Here is a 25,209-nt window from a genome sequence, read left to right as displayed (position 1 = left end):
GTACAATCCGCAGACCCAGCCACAATGGCTAACCGCGTCGCAGGCTGCGTTCAAGATAAACCCACTAGCTTGATATGCAGCTAGGCTTGCTGTGACACCAAATAGCTCCTCAGACCCGCCCTTGGTCGGCAGGATCACTGGACAGAGACTAGCAGTCCCAGCAACAAATCCCAACTGCGTCATGGGATCCAAACTAAGAAGTTGTACCCTACCAAGAACTTTCAATACACTTTGTAACAACAAACTTTTCAAAACTTCAAAACCGAGCTCTTCCTCATTCCGTGTTCAAAAGGAAGTGATGATTTTTGAGTCAATCTCTCCACTTTGAGCTAGGAGAGATTGACATGCATTTTATTAATGTTAGCTCTCTACGTACATCAAAGGGCCAGTTGTGCTGCCCTGTTCTGAGCCAATTGCTTTGTGGCACCTGACCACGACTGAACAGTAGTCCAGGTGTTACAAAATTAGGGCCTGTAGGACCTGCATTGTTGATTTGATAGTGCTGTTAAGGTAGAGAAGCACTTGATCATGTACAGACTTCTCCGCATCTTAGCTACTGTTGTCAATGTTTTTGACCATGACAGTTTACAATCCAGGGTTAGTCCAAGCAGTTTAGTCACCTCAACTTGCTCATTTTCCACATGATTTATTACAAGATTTAGTTGAGGTTTAGGGTTTAGTGAGTGTTTTGTCCCAAATTCAATGCTTTTAGTTTTTGAAATATTTAGGACTAACTTATTCCTTGCCATCCATTCTGAAACTAACTGTAGCTCTTTGTTAAGTGTTGAAGTCATTTCAGTTGCTGTAGTAGCTGACGTGTTGAGTAATCCGTATACATAGACACATCGTCTTTACTCAAAGCCTAGACAGCTGCCCTGGGGAATTCCTGATTCTACCTGGATTATGTTGTGTTAAAGAACACCCTTTGTGACCTGTTAGACAGATAACTCTTTATTCTCAATATAGCAGGGGGTGTAAAGCCATAACACATACGTTTTTCCAGCAGCAGACTATGATCGATAATTTTAAAAGCCGCACTAAAGTCTAACAAAACAACCCCCACAATATTTTTAGCATCAATTTATCTCAGCCAATCATCAGTCATTTGTATAAGTGCTGTGCTTGTTGAATGGCCTGCCCTATAAGCGTGCTGAAGGTCTTATCAATTTGTTTGCTGTAAAATAACATTGTATCTGGTCAAACAATTTTTTTTCCAAAAGTTTCCTACGGGTTGGTAACAGGCTGATTGGTCAGCTATTTGAGCCAGTTAAGGGGGCTTTACTATTCTTAGGTAGCAAAATGACTTTTGCTTCCCTTTCTACTAGGCTGAAATTGAAGATGTGGCAATATCGTCTACTATTATCCTCAGTAGTTTTCGATCCAAGTTGTCAGTCCCAGGTGGCTTGTCATTGTTGATAGACAATAATCATTTTCATAAGCTGTTCTAACCAGTTAAGAGTTACCAGCAGATGTCTTGATAATAGAAAAATGCAACGAGTCAGTGGTTCCTGCACCACATGCAGTTGCTTTGGAGTATATTTATATGTTCAACCCATAAATATTCTAGACCTACATGTAAGGGATAAACGCCAAAGTTCTGTACCTTACAGTGGAAGTAATGGACAAGGCTGAGCCGAGTCTCTCAGATGAGTTCATTAGATCCAAGGTAATGTACATAACAGAGACGTTTATCCCGCTTATACCACAGTTGCCAAGGAAAACAATACGAAAGCACACCTTTATCGTTAGAAATTAGGTTATAAATTATATTTTCATTTTAAAGTAAATTCTTAATTTTTCATACTCCTTGTTGTTAGTTCTATTGGTTTGGTTGCCAGAGAAGCAGTTGGTTATACTTTTTATTCTCTCTCTATGGACACGACCCAGTCTTTCGTTCTTTTTGTTCCGTTGCCATTGCAGGCTGGAAAAGTTCTTATCCCTTGCTTGCTAACGATCAGGTCAAACAGTGCAGGCATAATAACGGCAAAATAGCTGCATTTGCGTTTGTTTATGCTGTTTTCTAGTGACATTTATTGGTATACACTACCGTCCAAAAGTTTTGGGTCACTTAAAAATGTCATTGTTTTTGAAAGAAAAGCCCATTTTTGTCCATTAAAATAGCATCAAATTGTTCAGAAATACAGTGTAGACATTGTTAATGTTGTAAATGACTATTGTAGCTGGAGTATTTACATAGGCTTTACAGAGGCCCGTTATCAGCTAATTGATTGTTAGAAAACCCTTTTGCAATTATGTTAGCACAGCTGAAAACTGTTGTGCTGATTTAAAGCAGCAATAAAACTGGCCTTCTTTAGACTTAGTTGAGTTTCTGGAGCATCAGCATTTGTGGGTTCAATTACAGGCTCAAAATGGCCAGAAAGTAAGCACTTTATTCTGAAACTCGTCAGTCTATTCTTTTTCTGATAAATGAAGGCTATTCTATGCGAGAAATTGCCAAGAAACTGAAGATCTCGTACAACGCTGTGTACTACTCCCTTCACAGAACAAGGCAAACTGGCTCTAACCAGAAGAGAGAAAGGAGTGAGAGGCTTCGGTGCACAACTGAGCAAGAGGACAAGTCAATTAGTGTCTAGTTTGAGAAACAAAGTCCTCAACTAGCAGCTAAATAGTTTGTAGGAAATCTGCCAATATGACAACCAAATTCAACAATACCAGTGGCTGAAAACAGCTGGTCGTACAAGAAACACCTGGGAGGATTTGACAACCTTGCTCCACTTGTCATGATTGCAACATTGAAGGACATGATAAATTAATGTTCATCACTCACCACATTGTCATAAAAAAATATTAAAGTTTTAAAACAACAGGAATCCTAGGACCTTTCGTGAGACTGTGGATACGGACCCAGATCTGTTTTGTTATGATCGTCCATTCCCCTAACCACCTACTGTCTCTCAGTGTATTAACCATGATCTCATCTGCATGAGAGACAAAACTGTTCTGGCTTCATTTAGCATGGCCAAGCCAGCTCATCCAACTGGCCTTGTGCTGTCCTCCTGACTGTTGAGGCTGAGAGAGCACAGGAGCCAATCACAATGTTTCACCACATTCCCATTTGTTCTCTTGCAGTTTTAAGAAATTATGATAATGATGCCGACAATGACAATGTCCCAGAAAAGGTGAGTACAGATGTCGGGAAAACACTCAAAGTTAAGGGCCACTATTCTTGGTGTGAAATGTAACAATGTTTTCCTCTCGGTCTCAACAGCCAGAGAAAATCAAAAGGGAAACTCTGTCGATCTTGACCAAGCTTGAACTGTCCAAAAAAGATGCTGACAAAAAGACTGGTAAGGAAACATTTTTTATTGTGTGCTTTAGTATTTATTTATTTGTCAATTTTATGTATTATATACTTTAAAAATAAGCCCTTCTATTTGTGCAACGTTTTCCCATATTCTCTTCCACAGACATAATGGAGGAGCTTGGGTTGGGTGATGTTGATGATCTTGAAGGTAATTTCACAACTAAATTAGTAAATTTACCAAGTTCAATACCTTGAATCTACCATATAATTAATGTTAACAATTTCTTTCTTTCATTTAAACACTTTTAAGAAGCTAAAAAAAATATTGCAGGTCAGTGCATACCTCCAGTAGGAATAGATTCAATGTTTTGTGATTCTATATAGTTTTTCTACTTGTAGTGCTACTTCATCGTCTGAAATGATTGACACTTGATGAAGATGAGCAATAATGACTGTATCAAATAAATTATTCAAATACTGAGCTATGTGGTATGCAAAAAAAGGTGCAATTATAATAATTATTAATGTGGATGCTACTATGATTACGGATTATCCTGAATGAATTGTGAATAATGATGAATGAGAAATTTAGTGTCAAAGATAATACCCCCAAGTAATGCTATCCTTCCCTGTCATTGGTAATGGTGAGAGGTTAGCATGTCTTGGGGGTATGATCTTTGACCCTCTGTAACTTTCTCACTCATCATCATTATTCATTCAGGATTATCTGTAATCAAGGTAGCATCCATATTAATGTATGAGTGTTTAGAAACGTATAGCTTTCTTATTTACAAAATGACAATCCATTATTTACCATTCATTTCTTTTGGGCCCGAAATAATCTGAAACGCAACCAAAACGAACTGCAAATGCATCCAACAAGTTAACAACCTCTTTAGGATCGGACCCTTTTTTTAAATGTTTGCTTAAAATGACATACCCAAATCTACGGTTCAAGTCGGAAGTTTACATGCACCTTAGCCAAGGTACATTTAAACTCAATCTTTCACAATTGCTGACATTTTAATCCTTGTAAGAATTCCATTTTAGGTCAGTTAGGATCACCACTTTATTTTAAGAATGTGAAATGTCAGAATAATAGTAGAGTATAATTTATTTCAGTTTATTTCAACAACTGTTTACAGACAGATAAGTTAAATTATCATTCACTGTGTCACATTCCTAGTGGGTCAGAAGTTTACATACACTCAATTAGTATTTGGTAGCATTGTCTTTAAATTGTTTAACTTGGGTCAAATGTTTTTGGTAGCCTTCCACAAGCTCCCAACAATAATTGTGGTGAGTTTCAGCCCATTCCTCCTGACAGAGCTGGTGTAACTGAGTCAGGTTTATAGGCCTCCTTGCTCGCACACACTTTTTCATTTCTGCCCACACATTTTCTATTGGTTTGAGGACGGGGCTTTGTGATGCCCACTCCAATACCTTGACTTTGTAGCCCTTCAGCCATTTTGCCACTACTTTGGAAGTATGCTTGGGGTCATTGTCCATTTGGAAGACCCATTTGCGACCAAGCTTTAACTTCCTCACTGATGTCTTGAGATATTGCTTCAGTATATCCACATAATTTTCCTTTCCTCATGATGCTATCTATTTTGTGAAGTACACCAGTCCCTCTTGCAGTAAAGCACCCCCACAACATGATGCTGCCATCCCCGTGTTTCACGGTTGGGATGGTGTTCTTCGGCTTGCAAGCCTCCCTTTTTCCTCCAAACATAATGATGGTCATTATGGCCAAACAGTTTCATCAGACAAGAGGACATTTCTCCAAAAAGAACGATCTTTGTCCCCATGTGCAGTTGCAAACCATAATCTGGCTTTTTTTATGGTGGTTTTGTAGCAGTGGCTTCTTCCTTGCTGAGCGCCCTTTCAGGTTATGTTGATATAGGACTAGTTTTACTGTGAATATAGATGCTTTTGTACCTTTTTCCTCCAGCATCTTCACAAGGTCCTTTGCTGTTGTTCTGTGATTGATTTTCACTTTTCGCACAAAAGTATGTTCATCTCTAGGAGACAGAACGCGTCTCCTTCCTGCGCGGTATGACGGCTGTGTGGTCCCATGGTGTTTATACTTGTGTACTATTGTTTGTCCAGATGAACGTGGTACCTTCAGGCGTTTAAAAATTGCTCCCAAGGATGAACCAGACTTGTGGAGGTCTACTTGTTTTTCTGAGGTCTTGGCTGATTTATTTTGATTTTGCCATGATGTCAAGCAAAGAGGCAATGAGTTTGAAGGTAGGCCTTGAAATACATCCACAGGTACACCTCCAATTGACTCAAATGATGTCAATTAGCCTATCAGAAGCTTCTAAAGCCATGACATAATTTTCTGAAATTGTCCAAGCTGTTTAAAAGCACAGTCAACTTAGTGTATGTAAACTTCTGACCCATTGAAATTGTGATACAGTCAGTTATAAGTGAAATAATCTGCCTGTAAACAATTGTTGGAAAAATTACTTGCACAAGGTAGATGTCATAACCGACTTGCCAAAACTATAGTGTGTTAACAAAAAATGTGTGGAATGGTTGAAAAATGAGTTTTAATGACTCTTAAGTGTATGTTAGCTTCCGACTGTATTTGCCTGTAGCTCAGGACCTGAAGCAAGGATATTCATATTGTTGATACCAAAGGATACACCTTGAAGTTTGTGGAAATGTGAAATTAATGTAGGAGAATTTAAGACATTAAGTCTGGTAAAAGATAAAACAAAGAAAAAAAAACGTGTCGCGCCCATCTTTGAAATGCTAGAGAAAGGTTGCAATGTACTGTTCCAGGTTAGGCGCGTTTTCGATTTTGGTCACGAAAATTTTGGCAGCAAAGTTCTGCACAGTTTTAGTCTGATCCAATGAACCACTGCATTTCTGTTCAAAATGTTTTATCAAGTCTACCCACAAGGTAGATGTCATAAAAGTCTGCCTAATTTGGTTTATTGATACATTTTCAAGTTCATAACTGTGCACTCTGCTCAAACAATAGCATGGTTTTCTTTCATTTTAGTAGCTACTGTAAATTGAACAGTGCAGTTTGATTAAGAAGAATTTAAGCTTTCTGCCCATATCAGATATGTCTATGTCCTGGGAAATGTTCTTGTTGCTTACAACCTCCTGCTAATCACATTAGCTCAACCGTCCCGTGGGGGACACACTGATCCTGTAGAGATTTTAAGAGCCACAAGCTTATTCTAGTCATTGCGTGCAAGAAATATGGATCCAAATACTAAACCTTTGACTACTTTATAAGAATCGGGGGGTGTCAATAAATTAGACTTTTACATTTTTGACTGAAAAAAGGTACTACTTGTTAACTTCTTACGGATTAAATCCCGTTAATGGGATCGATTTGACAATAGTCAGTGAAAGTGCAGGGCGCCAAATTCAAAACAGAATTGAAATTCCTCAAACATACAAGTATTATACACCATTTTAAAGAAACGTGTTGTTAACCTCTCTGCAAGGAAAAATGCAGAGCGCCAAATTCAAATAAATTACTATAAAAATCTAACTTTCATTAAATCACTCATACAAGATAGCAAATTAAAGCTACACTTGTTGTGAATCCAGCCAACATGTCAGATTTTAAAAATGTATTTTCTGTGAAAGCAAACGATGCTATTATCTGAGGATAGCACCTCCGTAAACAAAGAGAGAAACCATATTTCAACCCTGCAGGCGCGACACAAACGCAGAAATAAAAATATAATTCATGCTTTACCTTTGACGAGCTTCTTTTGTTGGCACTCCAATATGTCCCATAAACATCACAAATGGTCCTTTTGTTCGATTAATATATCGATATATATCCAAAATGTTCATTTCTTTGGCGCGTTTGATCCAGAAAAACACTGGTTCCAACTTGCGCAACGTGACTACAAAATATCTCAAAAGTTACCTGTAAACTTTGCCAAAACATTTAAAATTACTTTTGTAATACAACTTTAGGTATTTTTTTACGTAAATCATTTCTAAAATTGAAGACGTGATGATCTGTGTTCAATACAGGAGGAAAACAAACTGTAGCTGGCTTTCTGGTCATGCGCCTCTATCTAACAGTACACTTCAAGTGACCCTTGTTCAAGATGGCCGTACTTCTTCATTACACAAAGGATAAACCTCAACCAATTTCTAAACTGTTGACATCCACTGGAAGCGATAGGAACTGCAAGAAGGTCCCTTAGAAATCTGGATTCCCAATGAAAACCCATTGAAAAGAGTGACCTCAAAAAACAACATCTGAATGGTTTGTCCTCTGGGTTTCGCCTGCTAAAAAATTATGTTATACTCACAGACACGATTCAAACAGTTTTAGAAACTTGAGTGTTTTCTATCCAAATCTACTAATACTATGCACATCTTATCTTCTGGGGATGAGTAGTAGGCAGTTGAATTTGGGCATGCATTTCATCCGGACATGAAAATACTGCCCCGTCACCAAGAAGTTAATCCAGCCACAGTGTCCCATTTCAAAAAGGCTTTACGACGAAAGCATACCATGCGATTATGTTAGGTTAGCACCTCATCACAGAAAAACACAGCCATTTTTCCAGCCAAAGAGAGGAGTCACAAAAAGCAGAAATAGAGATAAAATCAATCACTAACCTTTGAGGATCTTCATCATATGGCACTCATAGGACTTCATGTTACACAATACATGTATGTTTTGTTCGATAAAGTGCATATTTATATCCAAAAATCTCAGTTTACATTGGCGCCGTTATGTTCAGAACATGCAGTGATTTTGCAGAGAGCCACATCAATTTACAGAAATACTCATCATAAATGTTGATTAAAATACATCTGTTATACATGGAATTAAAGATATACTTCTCAATGCAACCTCTGTGTCAGCGCTCAGACACCAAAACAAGCCATACAGATATCCTCCATGTTGTGGAGTCAACAGAAGTCAGAAATAGCATTATAAATATTCACTTACCTTTGATGATCTTCATCAGAATGCACACCCATGAATCCCAGTTCCACAATAAATGTTTGTTTTGTTCGATAAAGTCCATCATTTATGTCAAACTACCTCCTTTTTCTTCGCACGTTTAGTTCACACATCCAAATTCATGAGGCGCAGGCACACTTAGTCCAGACCAAAAGTCAAAAAAGTTATTTTGCAGTTCATAGAAACATGTCAAATGATGTATAGAATCAATCTTTAGGATGTTTTTAACATAAATCTTCAATAATATTTCAACCAGACAATTCCTTTGTCTTTAGAAATGAAAAGGAACGCAGCTAGCTCTCACGGCAGCGCACATGACTTAGCTCATGGCATTCTGCCAGACCCCTGACTCAAACAGCTCTTATTCGCTCCCTCTTCACAGTAGGATCCTGAAACAAGGTTCTAAAGACTGTTGACAGTTAGTGGAAGCCGTAGGAAGTGCAATCTGACCAAATTTCCACTGAATATTGGATAGGCAAAGACTTGAAAACCTACAAACCTCAGATTTCCCACTTCCTGTTTGGATTTTTTCTCAGGTTTTTTGCCTGCCATATGAGTTCTGTTATACTCACAGACATCATTCAAACAGTTTTAGAATCTTCATAGTGTTTTCTATCCAAATCTACTAATCTAATCTAATTTTCTATCCAAATCTAGCTTCTGGGCCTGAGTAACAGGCAGTTAACTCTGGGCACCTTATTCATCCAAGCTACTCAATATTGCCCCCCATCCATAAGAAGTTAAACAAAATATCTTTCTCTGAGCATTTGTATTAGAATTAAAATAATATAATTTCCAATTTTTGGTGTACAATATAGCTAAGTATTTGAATTATTTATTTTATACAGTCATTATTGCTTATCTTTATCAAGGGTGTCAATAATTTCAGACCCCACTTTAGATTTGGGGTAAGGCCCTGTGTTAGACTAGCGTCCTGTCCAGGGGGTGTACATAAAGCTGCCTCACGCTACAGAAACAGGAGATAGGCTCTTGCTATGAGCTGTTCTGGCTCAAACAAGCCAAGGCCCGTGTAAGGCTACTTACTTTGCGAAAATTGATCCCCTCAGACATGCTGATTTTCTGACTGTTGTCTCCGTGTTGCTGATGCAGATGCCTCTGATTGGGACACGGCCAGCACCTCCAGCAGGAGAACCCTCCCCGGCCACGGAGTGCCTTCCCCCGGTGGCGAGGAGCTGAGGGAGGAGGCCTCTTCCCGATCCCCCGTCCCTCTGCCAGCTGTCCAGGAGCAGGAGCCAGATGCATTAATAGCGGAGAGGAGCGGTCCTGAGGAGAAGAGACACTTTCTTTCGGAGAGACCCCTGCCATTGGCCAGCCCGCGCTCCCTTACCCCTCAAACCCAACCCCAGCCCTGTGCTCGGAAGATGCTGCTCCAGAGAACAGAGAGTGAGGAAGGTAAGGGAGTAAGGAGATTATAGATACTGCATGTACTTTTGAGTGTACTTTTGAGTGTATTTCTGGCTAACTTTAGATGGGCTTTTTGTCCATTGGTGCCAAGGATGTAAGCAGTGCATAAATTAACTTTTTCTTCCTTGTTCTTAGACTTTAATTGGGATTCCAACCACGTGAATACCTCCACCCCCAGCCCAGTCAGGACTGGGAAGCAACTACCAAACGTAACAGAGACCGTCGCAGTGTTGAAACCTAGTGAGTAACCTAAAGTTTACCTAATTAATTAGCGTTGATTTAAGACTGACTATTTGCAGACGTACATCCACTGCTGCCCTTGTTAAAACAGGTTCTATCTCCCTGCAGATAACCCTCTGCGTGAGCCCTCGCCAGTAAAGCAAGAGAGCGAAAGCAGTCCAGAGCCTGAGGAGCAGACACAGGAGGTGGGGGCCTTAGTCAGGGAAAACCTTCTCCAGCTTACCTCATCTCATCCTTCCTCCAAATCACTACATATTCCCTGCTTTAAAATATATCTAACGTTTTTACTTTACCACCTCTAACCTACCTCGTCACATTTGCTACTTCACAGTAGTGTATAATCCCCATCTTACAATATAGCCTATCATACCCACGGCATAGTTACAAATAATCTACATCACCTCTACAGCATCTCGTCTCTCATGACCCACTACACCACAAACTGCCTTATGAACACCCTATGTAGCCCCTAACTGACACAGTAGGCAAAACTATACTGAACACAAATATAAATGCAACATGACCTGACTGCAGTTCGGCGTCGTAACGGTATTCAGTGGGAAGATTTTGACATTCGATGGCCACTGGCAAGCTGGAGAAGTATGATGAAGATGAAGCTCGGTTTCAACTGTACCGGGCAGATGGTAGACCGCGTGTATGATGTCATGTGGGCGAGTGGTTTGCTGATGTTAACATTGTGAACAGTGTCCCATGTTGGAGGTGAGGTTATGGTATGTGCAGGCATAAGCTACGGACAACGAACACAATTACATTTTATCGATGGCAATTTGAATGCACAGAGATACTGTGACGAGATCCTGAGGTCCATTGTGACTATATGCGTAGGCCCTCACCGGCAAAACTAATTGCAATGACATCATTGAGTTCATTGCTTGTATAAGGACATTTTGTGGACGTCTTTTTAGCATCCAAAAAATACATATTTATCTGGTGTAAACTAATTATCTGAACAGATAATAACCAAAATATATATGTTCTCTCTGGTTGTATTAACGGCTATATGACTTCCCATCTTTTCAACCAGAACCCGTTTAAAATCAGAAAATGTATATCATTAGTACATAATGTTCCAAATTTTGACTGCTGGCCACTGACTATTTTATGAAATGTATGAAATATTAGTCTTGTTATTGTGGCAAAGTGGTACAAGTTTGAATGTTACCTGCATGCCCCTACACACAATTGTTTTTTAATGTTGCCGTTTTCAGTGTTTTTGAGAACATTCATGCTTTGTATACCCTAATTGTAGATCCCATTGTAGGCGTCTGTGTTAACACCATTTCCTTTGTCTACTCATGCCATCAAAGGAGAAAGACGTTGCATCAGAGTTAGACGTAAGTAACCCGTACCACCTTGTCCCTGTCGGGTCCCAAACTGGGGAGGAGGAGGACAAAGAGAAAGAAGGGAGATATGTAGTTAGAGAAAGAGAGGGAGACGGTAAAGAGGAAGAGCCAGGCTGGGAGAAACGTTATGGGAAGATCTGGGTGGAGTTAGAGAAGAGGGAGGTTAAGTCCTCCTACAGGAACGTGGCGGCCGAACTGAAGCAGAAATTTGGAAAACTTCCAGCTGAATCCGCCTCTGACGAAACTACAGAAGAAGAAAAACAGGAGGAGAACGTAGAGATAGTTGAATCTCCCGCCAGAACCACTGAGGAAGAGTCGAGCAACGAAGAGGTGGGGGAGCCTAAAGTCTGTCTGTTGAGCAGGGCAAGGAGGAGTAGCAGCAATGCAGTCCTGCTGACCATTCTTGAGCAGAGGGGGTCCGGGCTGGAGGACTCTCTGACCGAGTCGGCTGACAACTCCCTATGCGAAGACAGGACTCAGCATGGTGACACCCCCGGGAGTCCCGACCTCTCCCCCAGTGCCGAGGACAGTGAGATGGGGGACCTGGAGCTCCTCTGTGGCATTGAGCCAGACAACAGGTCTGTTTTGCCTCAACTGTTTGGGGAAATCGACAGAGAGCGAGAAGTAGACTACAATGTCGATGATGTCACCAAGACTTTCACAGATTGCAATGCAGCCTCAGTGGAACTCAAATCAGACAATGTTCATATGGATTTGTCCTTGAACAAAGGAGAGTCCAACCCTAGGCCAGACAAAGATGCCACTACCAAACCAACGCCTGCCGCAGAGGAACGTTGGCCAGGGCAAGTCCAACAGGGCGATGAGACGAGCCCCTCCATGTACGAAGAAGAACCCGAAGTGTGTCCCTCCCTGTCTCAGCCCTCCTCATTGAGCAATGTGTGTCCCCCAGCTCCTTTACTTCCCTCAGACGAAGAGCTGGAAGAGGACCTACAGAGGTTCAAGCATGAGGTAGGGATGCTGAAGGTTGTGTTCCTGGATTTGGAGAAAGAGAAGGCCCTGCTCTGGAAAGAGGTAGAGGATTATGACTGCCCTCGCTCCCGTTATAGTCCCCCCAACTCTTTCTTGTTCTGTCTCTCTTTTTCTTTCTCCGCTTTTTCCATTCCATCACCTCAGCTGAGTCTATGTGAAGAAAAAAAAACAATGCCAGGGAAATACCTCTTGTAGACAACCTATTTCACTCTTTTTTTCTTTTTTTTTCTACTTCCTGCCATTCCTCTTTTATTTGATTGGAAATTGTCGACATTTAATAATTTTTTTCATGAAGCAAAGTGAGCGTTATTTTTCTCATTGTTCGCGCCAGTTCTTCACTTCATCAACCACTCCCTCACCTAATGAGGTGCAGAGTGACATTTAACACCGCATTGGCCTCGTTTAAATCTCCTCTCTCCTTTCCTGCTTTAAGCTGATTGACATTAAAGATCAGCACTATAAATGTCAGTTATACACAGGCCTCAGGAAGCTTTTTATTTTTTATTTTTTCTCTTTCCTTCTTTTTTCTTTCTTTCTTTTTCTCTCTCTCTCAGCTGTAGTAGTGTGTACTCCCACGATTTCACCAACGCCTCATCATCCACACTCAAAGGGGCATCGTCCATCCATCTTCTCTTGTAGTGATTTGTTTTGTTTATTGTTGGGTCTTTTTCTCCATCGGTGTGCTTTGCATGCAGCCACATGTTGAGAAAACAGTTGTTTGCTACTCTGGTCATTTCTCATTTGCTTATTTTCCCTAGCTGGTGTGATTTGAAGTGGTAAAAGTTTACCTATAGAAACACCTTTCTTTTCTATGAAAAGAAGCCAAGTTGGACTGATGTTTTGGTGTAGCGGTTGTTTCATTTGTGCATGTTTTTGTGATGACATTAAAGCGTTAGTTCAGCCAAATCTGCAAATATTAGCTAATGTTACATTTTCGAACAAAGCCCAATGTAAGCCAATGTCCCCTAGATGGCATGCTCCAATCATCTCAAAGTATCTTCAAACCACGTTGTTGAGTTAATAAATCATTAAAAAAAATCAAAAATAATGTTTGATGATTTGGGCATGCTAACTGGAGGACATTGACTTACATTGGTCAAATGCTAATATTAGCGTTTGGGGCAGTGGCTAGTTTAACAAAACCAAAGCATGGATTGCTTTCTGTCCTTATCCGTTTGTTTTTGTATGAAAATGCTGATGATTTCTAGGTAAGGAAGTTTACACATGTTTACACAAGTACATATATTTATATGTTTTTATTTATTTACACCCTCCTTCGAGGCTGTGTCCTCCTTGCACATCTGGACAGCCAATACATCTGTTGCTAGGCAGGACTTTAGTGGTGATTGTTCTTTCTCACTTCATCTGACCTCGGACCGAATTCCTCTCTCCCCCCTAACTCATTGCTGTTCTACCTTATCTGTGACTGAAACCAGACCGTTGCCCTTTCTGCACTCCCCTTTCTCACTCAGTAGATGCAATAAATCAATCAATCAAACGTAAATAAGGCTTTATAAATACATCAGCCGATGTCACAAAGTGCTGTACCGAAATCCAGCCTTAAACCTCAAACAGCAAGCAGTTCCATCCACTCAGTTCTAATAGTGTAAGGTATTTCAAGTTAGAATTTCAAATCCAACTAAATTAATTTGAATACACCCTTAACTAAAACATTTTGGCCAGCCTTTTGAATGTGTTTTTCCAGGCATTTTGGATAATGTCTGCTCTGTGAAAGGTTAACGTAGCTGTATAGTATTGCATAGGAATGGAGCTGCCTGTAAAGCTGTGGCATCCCTGTAATTAAGCCTAACTAATAGTTGCATCCAAATGGAACCCTATTCCCTACGGTGCACTACTTTTGGTCTAAATTAGTGTACTATCTAGGGTATATGGTGCTATTTGGAGCATATTACATGAAGGTGTTAGGTCTCTCAGGAGAGGGGTGACAGACTCAATTATGTTTGGTAGTATACCTGCTCCAAAACACATTTTAAAGGCCTGCTTAAACTTACCATTCTCAAATAGTATGTGTTATGTTAATTCTGCAGCTTTGATCATTAAACATTTACCCTGTCTTTTCAGGTGGGCGAAGACAAGACAAAGGCCAACATGGAGGTGCTGCAAAAATCAAGTGTCTCACGGGTTGCTGGAGGATCAATGAGCAGGCGATGTGAACGTGAACTAGACAAAGAAGAAGAGGAGAAACCTGAGACCAGTTTAGGACACCCTAAAGTGTCACGCAGTGGAAATGGAGCAACAGACAGTGAACATCAGCTCAGAGCAACAGACCGTATTACCCAAAGACACGGGTCCAAAAGTCCAAAGAGGTATGCCTCTTTGTTTAGATTTAGCCCCACCCCAATTAATACCCTTTGCTTTGTTATTGTGCATAGATTTAGGAGCCAGGCAATAAGGTTCCTGAAGGACAGAGGACAATCAAAACATAACTGACAGAATCAAGAGGCCTATAAGGCTTGGAGCAGTTATTTGCAAGAGTGGGATCAAATGAGCTCAGATATTAGTTGTAATTGTCACCTAAAGACCAGCAGTCCAAAGGCAACCAAAGACATTCGGTTACAATTATCTCCCTACCGCTCACCCTTGGCCCAACCCATTTCGATAAATGCAGCTCTGTAAGGTGAAAGCAATATAGTGGAAATACTGCCACTTCCTTGCTTATACTCATCCAAGGGTCGAATTGATACCAGCTGGCAGACGGGCATCTTCCATTATCATACCCTGGTCCACTCTAAGACAATCCCTTGTTACAGCTGTACTTTGGTTTAGTTTTGATTCCATCCCCTGTCCTTTACCTTGCTGCCACTGCTTAAATGACACCTCCCACTTCAGAGCAATCAACCATATTCCCAGCTATTGGCTACGGCTACATGTCATGGGGCATGACGTTCACCGCTAGGTCTATGCTCTCCCTAATGCGCTGACAGGGCCCTGGAGGACCAACTACATCAACAGCAGAAGAAGGAGGAGGGGAGAGCTGTATCTAACGAGGCCACCTTACAGTGTCCCTTTCTGGGGGGAGCCAGGCATGGCCGAGCCCCCCAGACAGCTAACCATGTTAACGCAGGAGACCCCCTCTCAGTGTTTGACGATAGTACTTTAAGTGAAGTGTCGGACGATCATGGAAGGTATATATGCAGTATGCCATTTTATATAACTGATGATGTCACTAACTCTGACAGTTTAATGATTGGTGGTGGGATATGATCTGGACTTTTCTTTTGACTTAATCTGTTATCGCTCTATCTTCTGCTTTCAAATATGTTGCATGTCAAACTCTTAAACTGATCATTTTGAAAGGTTTACTGTGTTATACCATCGCGCTTCTACGAAATAAGTCATGCTGCTCGTCGGAGAGCTTGAGGAGCGAGCATTCGTGACATTTTCCAAAATAATCTTTCCAACTCTTGTTCTGTTTGTGTTTGTTTGTCGTTGTCAGGGCTCTATCTGCATGGCATCAGAAAGACAAGGTAAACTTCTGGCATCGTCATTTTTCTTTTGGTCTTTTTTCCCCTCCACTATTACCATGGCTTTCTTTGTGCACCCGAATGTTCATTCATTGAGAAAATGTTATGATTTTTTTTTTTTTTAAGGTACATTACACTCCAAAATCAAAGGTTGTGAATTCATATCTAGGCTATCTGTTTTGTAGATCTACCACAGTACAAAATTAATGGAAATGATAAACACTTAGTTCACTAGAGCTGGGACGATTAACCAAAAATTACAGACACCGACACTGCCTTCCTCTTACCAAATCATTTTGCTTACGTTGGTAATGTTCAGTGATTTTGCTACAGAACGTTCCTGTAGACTGTTTAAAACCATTATTTGGTCAACAGTAATAGCCTATGCATGATGTTGATTCCTACTATAAAAGTATCAGCCTGTCCCCATTTCCCTTTTGACTGCTGTGTGTTCGAGGCACTCTCACTCCCTCTACCCACTAGAGTGCCCACGGAGGGAGAGCTGTATTTTGATATGCACAAGCATATGACCGTTGCTCAAAATAGAATTACAGGAAAAATACAGTATTCAAAGCAACTACTGTTGTTCTAGTGACATAGAGGAGAGGCACAGCTTTCTGTGAGTGTATCATTTATCAACTCTTAATTAATATTGAAGGAATGGCACCACTTTAGGCTATGTAGTATGGTTTTGATGTGCCCGCAGAGTGGAGCGCGTCATTTACGGTGAATAGGCCTCATCAAGTATTTGTATTTATTATGGATCCCCATTAGCTGCTGCCAAGATGATAACAGCTACTCCTCCCGGGGTCCAGCAATATTAAGGCAGTTATCCATTTTTTTAAAAACATTACAATACAGTCATAACAGATTTCACAACATATTAAGTGTGTGCCCTCAGGCCTCTGCTCTACTGCCACATATCTATAACACAAAATCCATTTGTACGTGTGTGTATAGTATAAAAGTGTGTTTGTATGCATGTGTCTGTTTGTGTTGCTTCATAGTTTCGCTGTTCTATAAGGTTTTTTTTAAATCAAATTTTACTGCTGGCATAAGCTACTTGATGTGGAATAGAGTTTCATGTAGTCATTACTCTATGTAGTACTGTGCGCCTCCCGTAGTCTCTTCTGGACTTGGGGACTGTGAAGAAACCTTTGGTTGTATGCCTTGTGGGGTATGCATGGGTGTCCGAGCTGTGTGCCAGTAGTTCAAACTACTGTTGGGTGCAATCAACATGTCAATACCTCTCACAAATACAAGTAGGGATTTAAGATTATCTCTCCTCCACTTTGCGCCAGGAGAGATTGACATGCATATTATTGTTTGCTCTCTGTGTACATCCAAGAACCAGCCATGCTCTGAGCGAATTGCAGTTCTCCTAAGACCCTCTTTGTGGCACCTGACTGAACAGTAGTCCTAGTTTTGTAGGACCTGCCTTGTTGATTGTGCTGTAAGAATGCACAGTAGCACTTTATTATATACAGACTTCTCCCCATCCTAGCTACTGTTGTATCAATATGTTTTGTCCATGACAGTTTACAATTCAGGGTTACTCCAAGCAGTTTTGTCTCCTCAACTCCTCAATTTCCACATTATTCATTGTGACTTGCATTATTGTGATGACTGATTGTTATTTATCGAATCAACCAACTACGTTTAATTGTTAACCGATTTTAAATTAATAATTTAACAATTAACCCATTGTTTAACGAGTTACCATCTCCCGAATTAAACTCAAGAATATATATATATGTATGTTATATATTTATGTGTGTACAGTGGGGAGAACAAGTATTTGATACACTGCCGATTTTGCAGGTTTTCCTACTTACAAAGCATGTAGAGGTCTGTAATTTTTATCATAAGTACACTTCAACTGTGCGAGACGGAATCTAAAACAAAAATCCAGAAAATAACATTTGTATGATTTTTAAGTAATTCATTAATTAAAATAATTTCAAGCACTGTACACGAAAAGGGCGGTTCCATCACACTGATACACTCTTCTGACCTCATTTGTGACGTGGCTTAGTTAATGTGCAAAAGACATGAAAACTAGGATCTCGTTAGAAAACTAAAATCACATTCCTATCTTAACAAAAATAGTTTAATCGTTAACCTGACATACACAGTGTGAAAGCTCTTCAAGTTACAGTATTTTCGTGATAGTTTTTAATGACATCACAAAATGAAAAACAATATGACATGATTATTCTGTAGATCACCACCTGGCGGCGGCCCGTCAGGAAGTCCAGGACCCAATTGCACATGGTGGGATTGAGCTCCAGGGCATCAAGCTTAATGATAAGCTTGGAGGGTACTATGGTGTTGAATGCTGAGCAAAAATCAATGAACAGCATTCTTACATTGGCATTATGATTATGATTTTTCAACTCCGATACCGATTTTATTGGAGGACCGATTAAAGCGGCCAAATGTATTTATTTTTTCATTGAACAAAAAAATTAAGTTTTATATACATATATTTGTAATAATGGTAATTACAACAATACTGAATAAACACTTATTTTAACTTAATACATCAATAAAATCAATTTAGTCTCAAATAATGAAACATGTTCAATTTGGTTTAAATAATGCAAAAACACAGTGTTGGAGAAAGTGCAATATTTGGCATGTATAAACGCTAACGTTTAAGTTCCTTGCTCAGAACATGTGAAAGCTGGTGGTTCCTTTTAACATGAGTATTCAATATTCCCAGATAAGAAGTTTTAGGTTGTAGTTATTATAGGACTATTTCATATACATTTGACTATTGGACGTTCTAATAGGTACTTTAGTATTGCCAGCCTAATCTCGGGAGTTGATAGGCTTGAAGTCATAAACAGTGCAATGCTTGAAGCAAAGTGAAGAGCTGCTGGCAAATGCAGGAACATGCTGTTTGAATGAATTCTTACGAGGCTGCTGCTGCCTACCACTGCTCAGTCAGACTGTTTTATGAAATTATAGACTTAATTATAATATAATAACACACAGACATACGAGCCTTGGGTCATTAATATGGTAAAATCCGGAAACTATCATTTCGAAAACAAATGTTTCTTCTTTCAGTGAAATATGGAACCGTTCCGTATTTTATATAACGGGTGATATCCCTAAGTCTAAATGTTGCTGTTACATTGCACAACCTTCAATGTTATGTCATAATGATGTACAATTCTGGCAAATTAATTACGGTCTTTGTTAGGAATAAATGGTCTTCACACAGTTCACAACGAGCCAGGCGGCCCAAACTGCTGCATATACCCTGACTCTGCTTGCACAGAACGCAAGAGAAGTGACACAATTTCCCTAGTTAAAATAAATTAATGTTAGCAGGCAATACTAACTAAATATGCAAGTTTAAAAATATTTACTTGTGTATTGATTTTAAGAAAGGAAGTGATATTTATGGTTAGGTACACATTGGTGCAACGACAGTGCTTTTTTTGCGAATGCGCTTGTTAAATCATCACCTGTTTGGCGAAGTAGGCTGCGATTCAATGATACATTAACTTGTTATGGCTGCAATCCCACTATCGGGATAAGTGTCATCAACAACCGCTGAATAGCATAGCGTTACATTCAATAAATATTACTACAAATATTTATATTCATGAAATCACAAGTGCAATATAGGAAAACTCAGCTTAGCCTTTTGTTAATCCACCTGTCGTGTCAATTTCACATCTGTCGTGTGAAATTATGCTTTACAGTGAAAGCAATCCAAGCGTTTGTGTAAGTTTATCGATCGCACAACAAAACATTAAGTACACTTAGCATCAGGAAGCTTGGTCACGAAAATCAGAAAAGCAATCAAATTAATCGTTTACCTTTGATCTTCGGATGTTTTCACTCACAAGACTCCCAGTTACACATTTTTATATCCAAAATACCTCTGTTTGTTTGTTGCGTTATGTTCAGAAATCCACAGGAAAAAGGGGTCACGACAACGCAGACGGAAATTCCAAATAATAAAATATATCAATATATCAACCGCAAATGTCTTTCACTGTAGGAGAGGGAAAAACTCATGTGACCACTTGATGCGATGTTATCGTTCTGGCTCATTTTTCAAAATAAAAGCTTGAAACTATGTCTGAAGACTGTTGACACCTTGAGGAAGCGATAGGAAAAGGAATCTGGTTCATATCCCTTTAAATCCAGCAAAGGGAGGCTATGAAACATGGAGTTTTCAAAATAGAAGCCACTTCCTGTTTTGATTTTCCTCAGGGTTTCGCCTGCAATATCAGTTCTGTTATACTCACAGGCAATATTTTGACAGTTTTGGAAACTTCAGAGAGTTTTTCTATCCAATACTAAAAATAATGTGCATATATTAGCAACTGAGACTGAGGAGCTGGCCGTTTACAATTGGGCACCTTTTCATCCAAGCTACTCAATACTGCCCCTGCAGCCATATGAAGTTAACAGGCACCGCATCGATTATATGCAACGCAGGATAAGCTAGATAACCATACATGGTTGATGATATTACTAGTTTAACTAGCGATTATGTTAAGATTGATTGTTTTTTATAAGATAAGTTTATTGCTAGCAAGCACCTTCCCTTGGCTCCTTGCTGCACTCGCATAACTGGTAGTCAGCCTGCCACGCAGTGCAATGTAATCGGCCATAATCGTATTCCAAAAATGATGATTACCGATTGTTATGAAAACTTGAAATCGGCCCTAATTAATTGGCCATTCCGATAAATCGATCGACCTCTCATTGTTATTCCTTTTGTCCCGATGGGTTAGGGCAGTGTGATGGCGATTGCATCGTCTGTGTACCTATTGGTGCGTTAAGCAAATTGAAGTGGGTCTAGGGTGACAGGTAAGGTGGAGATGATCCTTGACTAGTCTCTCAAAGCACTTCATGATGACAGAAGTGAGTCTATTAGTGATAGTCATTTAGTTCAGTTACCTTTGCCTTGGGTACAGGAACAAGGAACATCTTGAAGCATGTGGAGACAGCTGTAGCCTATAGCCTATGCACAAAGATGTAAGCAAATTAATCTCTAAAGAGATCAAAGGAAATCTGATAATTCTGGATCCTATTTTGACAGGTTGCACATCAAAATATCAATCATGCATTCCCTGGTTATATTTTTTTACATTTTGTATTATTAGGTTACTTTAATTATAGGCTATCATCTACATTTTCTTACTTGGCACAGGGAATTTTTTATTTTCTTTTTTTACATTTTAGGGTTTGTGGCAAAAATCCAATGCAAATCAGTAGTACCTTTTGGGGAGAGTTGGGTAAGTTGTGCCAAAGGGTAAGTTGAACCACCCCTTGTTTCTAGGAAATCATACACAAAATGAATCATGTGACCAAATATTTAGAAGACTTAGTCATTTCATGGAGTCTGAAGGAATAAACCACATGGAATAAGTTGTAAGCAAGTTGGGTCCAAAAAACTGATGTTCACAATGTGTAATTTATTTATTGTGCTATAGGTTTGATGATGGGAAGTTTTTCAGGATAAAGAAACGGAATGGAGCTAAGCACAGGCAAAATCCTAGAAGAGAATCTGGTTGTCTGCTTTCCATCAGACGTTGGGAGATTAATTCACCTTTCAGTAGGACAATAACCTAAATCCCAAGGCCAAGTCGACACTGGAGTTGCTTACCAAGAGACAGTGAATGTTCCTGAGTGGCCGAGTTACAGTTTTGACTTAATTCTGCTTGAAAATGTTTAGCAAGACTTGAAAATTGTTGTTTAGCAATGATCTACAACAAATTTGACAGAGCTGGAAGAATTCTGAAAATAATAATGGGCAAATATTGTACAATCCAGATGTGCAAAGCTCTTAGAGACGTACCCAGAAAGATTCATAGCTTTAATCACTGCCAAAGATGATTCTGACACTCAGGGATGTGAATACTTATGTAAATGAAATATCTCTGCATTTCCTTTCCAATTAGTGTGCTATATTTTTTTTACGTGACTTTAAGTGACTTCATTGAGTTACACAATCAATTTTAGATACTTGAGAGTTTAATGTCAAACCCCTCAGTTCTAAACTGATGACTTGGGATGTGGACTTTTGAGGTCTGAAAAAATCTGACAAATGTTGATTTTGGAGTGCAGTGTCCCTTAAAGAAAATATCATGAGTTTAGTAAAGAATTAACAAATTACATTCAAACATACGCTATATCCATGTGTAAAAGTTAGTATGTAGTGTAAATCTTTGATCTGTTTTATGTTGCGTCCCCAACCTCAGACTGCTGGTGAGATTGAGATGGCGGAGGACTTTGATGAGCTCACACAGTCATCGGACACGGCCACATCTGACCTCGAAGACCCCACCTCTGGCTACCGTCACGCCTCTTTTCTCATCAAACAGCTCGATTCTGCCACTTTAGGTACACATGGCCCAAAACCTACCACTTTAACCAAGTCTTTTTTGTGATGATTGGGGACTAAAGTTTATGTTTGGGGGTAGTGCAGTGCCTAAATTGCTGTAACACATGTATGTCTAAATCCATCTCTGTAGATAATATCAGCTGATATGTTATAAGCACAATGTAGACTTTGTATCCTAGGCTCTATCTCAAACTGTCTTTCCATGATTCCTCGCATTCTATCTCCTTGCCTCCTTCATATTTGAGGAGAAGGCGAGAAATCTAGGAAAGATGAATTGAGGAAGACCCCAAGGCTCTAACCCTATTCCCCTCCCACCCCTCTGTCCCCTCAGACTCTGTGAGCATCGTGAAGCTCCAGAACATGTTCCACGAGTATGAGCGCACAATCCAGAGGGAGCGGGGCCGCCATGGGCACCTCTCTGACAAGGTGAGCCAGCTGGAGGTCGAGAAGCGCGAGCTGATGGCCTCACTGGAGGAAAGCCGGGACAGCAAGCAGGCCCTGGATCACCGGCAGCTTGAGCTGGACACGGACCTCAACAACTTTAAGTAAGTTAGCCAAAGAGTTGAGGTCTTTTTTGTCGTTCTGTGAGACAATATGTTTTTTTTCTCTCCCTCTCAATTAACCTTTTTCATATTTTTATGCTCTTTCAAATCTTTCTCTCTCACCTTAATTTTTATCATCTCTCCTCTCACTCTGTCTCTGCTAACACACTAAGTGTAGATGTGACCCACTGCTTTCTCTGTGTTCCATCTCTCTGCCCTATGTGCTGTAGGTTCCAGCTGAAGCAGGAGCAGGAGAAGCACCGGAACGCCTCCATGCTGTATGACAAGAACCGGGAGATGCTGCGGAGGAAGGAGGAGGAGCTACGGGCCGAGGCAGAGGAGAAGCACAAGGTGGAACTGGCCATGAGGAACCTGGAGCTGGAGATGAGGGCCATCCTTAACAACATGAAACAGGTAGAATGCACTCTGACTCTTTTTCTCTAAGTCCTCCTCTTCCTATTTAAATTATGATAATAACATAATTGTTTTATACTATGTTGTACTTTGTAGATGACCCCTGACCTAGCGCTTTATATTGGTCAGTGGTAAAACGTCAATAAGGACTGGTCTACAACATCTAGTAGTGTACAACCTTCTGTATTACTTTGTTGGTTACCACGAGCAAAGACGACCATCACCATCAATCATAGTTAACAAGTTTTTAATGTTATTCAGCCATTGCCACACATACCACAGGTTAGAGGTCGACCGACTATGATTTTTCAACGCCAATACCGATTATTGGAGGACCAAAAAAAGCCGATACCTATTAATCGGCCAATTTTTATTTTTTATTTGTAATAATGACAATTACAACAATACTGAATGAACACTTATTTTAACTTCATATAATACATTAATAAAAATCTATTTAGTCTCAAATAAATAATGAAACATGTTCAATTTGGTTTAAATAATGCAAAAACACAGTATTGGAGAAGAAAGTAAAAGTGCAATATGTGCCATGTAAAAAAGCTAACATTGAAGTTCCTTGCTCGGAACATATGAAAGCTGGTGGTTCCTTTTTACATGAGTCTTCAATATTCCCAGGTAAGAAGTTTTAGGTTGTAGGTATTTTAAGAATTATAGGACTTTTTCTCTCTATACCATTTGTATTTCATATTCCTTTGACTATTGGATGTTCTTATAGGCACTTTAGTATTGCCAGACTAATCTCGGGAGTTGATAGGCCTGACGTCATAAACAGTGCAATGCTTAAAGCACAGCGAAGAGCTGCTGGCAAATGCAGGAACGTGCTGTTTGAATGAATTCTTACGAGGCTGCTGCTCGCTACCACCGCTCAGTCAGACTGCTCTATCAAATATCAAATCATAGACTTAATTATAATATAATAACACAGAAATACAAGCCTTGGGTCATTAATATGGTCAAAACCAGAAACTATCATTTCGAAAACAAACATTTATTCTTTCAGTGAAATACAGAGCCGTTCCGTATTTTATCTAATGGGTGACATTCCTAAGTTTAAATATTGCTGTTACATTATACAACCTTCAATGTTATGTCATAATTATGTACAATTCTGGCAAATTAATAACAGTCTTTGTTAGGAAGAAATGGTCTTCACACAGTTCAACGAGCCAGGCAGCCCAAACTGCTGCACAGAACGCAACAGAAGTGAGACAATTTTTCCTAGTTAAACTAAATTCATGTTAGCAGGCAATATTAACTAAGTATGCAGGTTTAAAAATATATACTTGTGTGTTGATTTTAAGAAAGGCATTGATGTTTATGGTTAGGTAAACATTGGTGCAACGACGGTGCTTTTTGTCGTGAATGCGCTTGTTAAATCATCATCACCACCCATTTGGCGAAGTAGGCTGTGATTCGATGATAAATTAACAGGCACCGCATCGATTATATGCAACGCAGGACAAGCTAGATAAACTAGTAATATCATCAACCATGTGTGGTTAACTAGTGATTATGTTTGATTGTTTTTTAAGATACGTTTAATGCTAGCTAGCACCTTACCTTACCTCCTTGCTGCACTCGTGTAACAGGTAGTCAGCCTGCCACGCAGTCTCCTTGTGGAGTGCATTGTAATCGGCCATAATCGGTGTCCAAAAATACCGATTATGAAAACTTGAAATCGGCCATTCCGCTGAATCACTCAACCTCTAATTTGAAGCATCCAATTTTCAGAAATAGTGTGCACCCGCCATTTCACATACTGTCCTCCCTCTTAGGTATCTGAACATGCTCCTTTTTGATGCATTTATTAAGGTCCTTGGGGTCCATACAGACTCTCAGATCTCCGTTCCTTTTCCGAACACACAGCATGGAATTGACCCCGTCTGTTGGCTCCTCTGTTTTCACGAGCACATTGAGTTTCACTATTCTTCCCGATCTCCGTCTTTAAATCCTTCCGTATTGGCACTGGAACTCTGCGTGGTGCATGAATCACTGGCTTGGCATTCTCTGTGAGAGTAATAGAGTAAATGAGAGGCATTGCTCCAAATCCTGTGAACACATTAGAATATATTTGTGCAATCTACTCACCATTTTGATTACTTGTCACCTGTTGAACACTGT

General features: G+C 39.8%; 1 protein-coding gene across 15 annotated transcripts in view; it reads left to right on the top strand.

Moving 5' to 3' along the window:
• si:ch211-272n13.3 (ankyrin repeat domain-containing protein 26) overlaps positions 1 to 25,209 on the top strand; it is a 116,575-nt gene that overhangs the window by 40,704 nt on the left and 50,662 nt on the right. For 13 of the 15 annotated variants that reach the window (XR_005036952.1, XR_005036953.1, XR_005036950.1 and 10 more), the window contains 13 exons: positions 3,091 to 3,140; positions 3,230 to 3,308; positions 3,429 to 3,473; positions 9,342 to 9,644; positions 9,792 to 9,896; positions 10,005 to 10,081; positions 11,225 to 11,251; positions 14,333 to 14,577; positions 15,196 to 15,396; positions 15,708 to 15,738; positions 21,969 to 22,110; positions 22,443 to 22,656; positions 22,884 to 23,067. Coding sequence is in view for 6 of the 15 variants with exons in the window: in XM_021564012.2 (XP_021419687.2) it covers positions 3,091 to 3,140; positions 3,230 to 3,308; positions 3,429 to 3,473; positions 9,342 to 9,644; positions 9,792 to 9,896; positions 10,005 to 10,081; positions 11,225 to 11,251; positions 14,333 to 14,577; positions 15,196 to 15,396; positions 15,708 to 15,738; positions 21,969 to 22,110; positions 22,443 to 22,656; positions 22,884 to 23,067 (1,703 nt within the window). In the remaining 9 variants the exon portion in view is untranslated. The remainder of the gene's footprint in view (positions 1 to 3,090; positions 3,141 to 3,229; positions 3,309 to 3,428; positions 3,474 to 9,341; positions 9,645 to 9,791; positions 9,897 to 10,004; positions 10,082 to 11,224; positions 11,252 to 14,332; positions 14,578 to 15,195; positions 15,397 to 15,707; positions 15,739 to 21,968; positions 22,111 to 22,442; positions 22,657 to 22,883; positions 23,068 to 25,209) is intronic. The other 2 variants (XM_021564004.2, XM_021564024.2) reach the window with 2 other exon arrangements.

Source organism: Oncorhynchus mykiss, chromosome 2 (assembly GCF_013265735.2).
Source record: "Oncorhynchus mykiss isolate Arlee chromosome 2, USDA_OmykA_1.1, whole genome shotgun sequence".
Classification (NCBI taxonomy): domain Eukaryota; kingdom Metazoa; phylum Chordata; class Actinopteri; order Salmoniformes; family Salmonidae; genus Oncorhynchus; species Oncorhynchus mykiss.
This window is presented reverse-complemented; position numbering and strand designations above follow the sequence as displayed.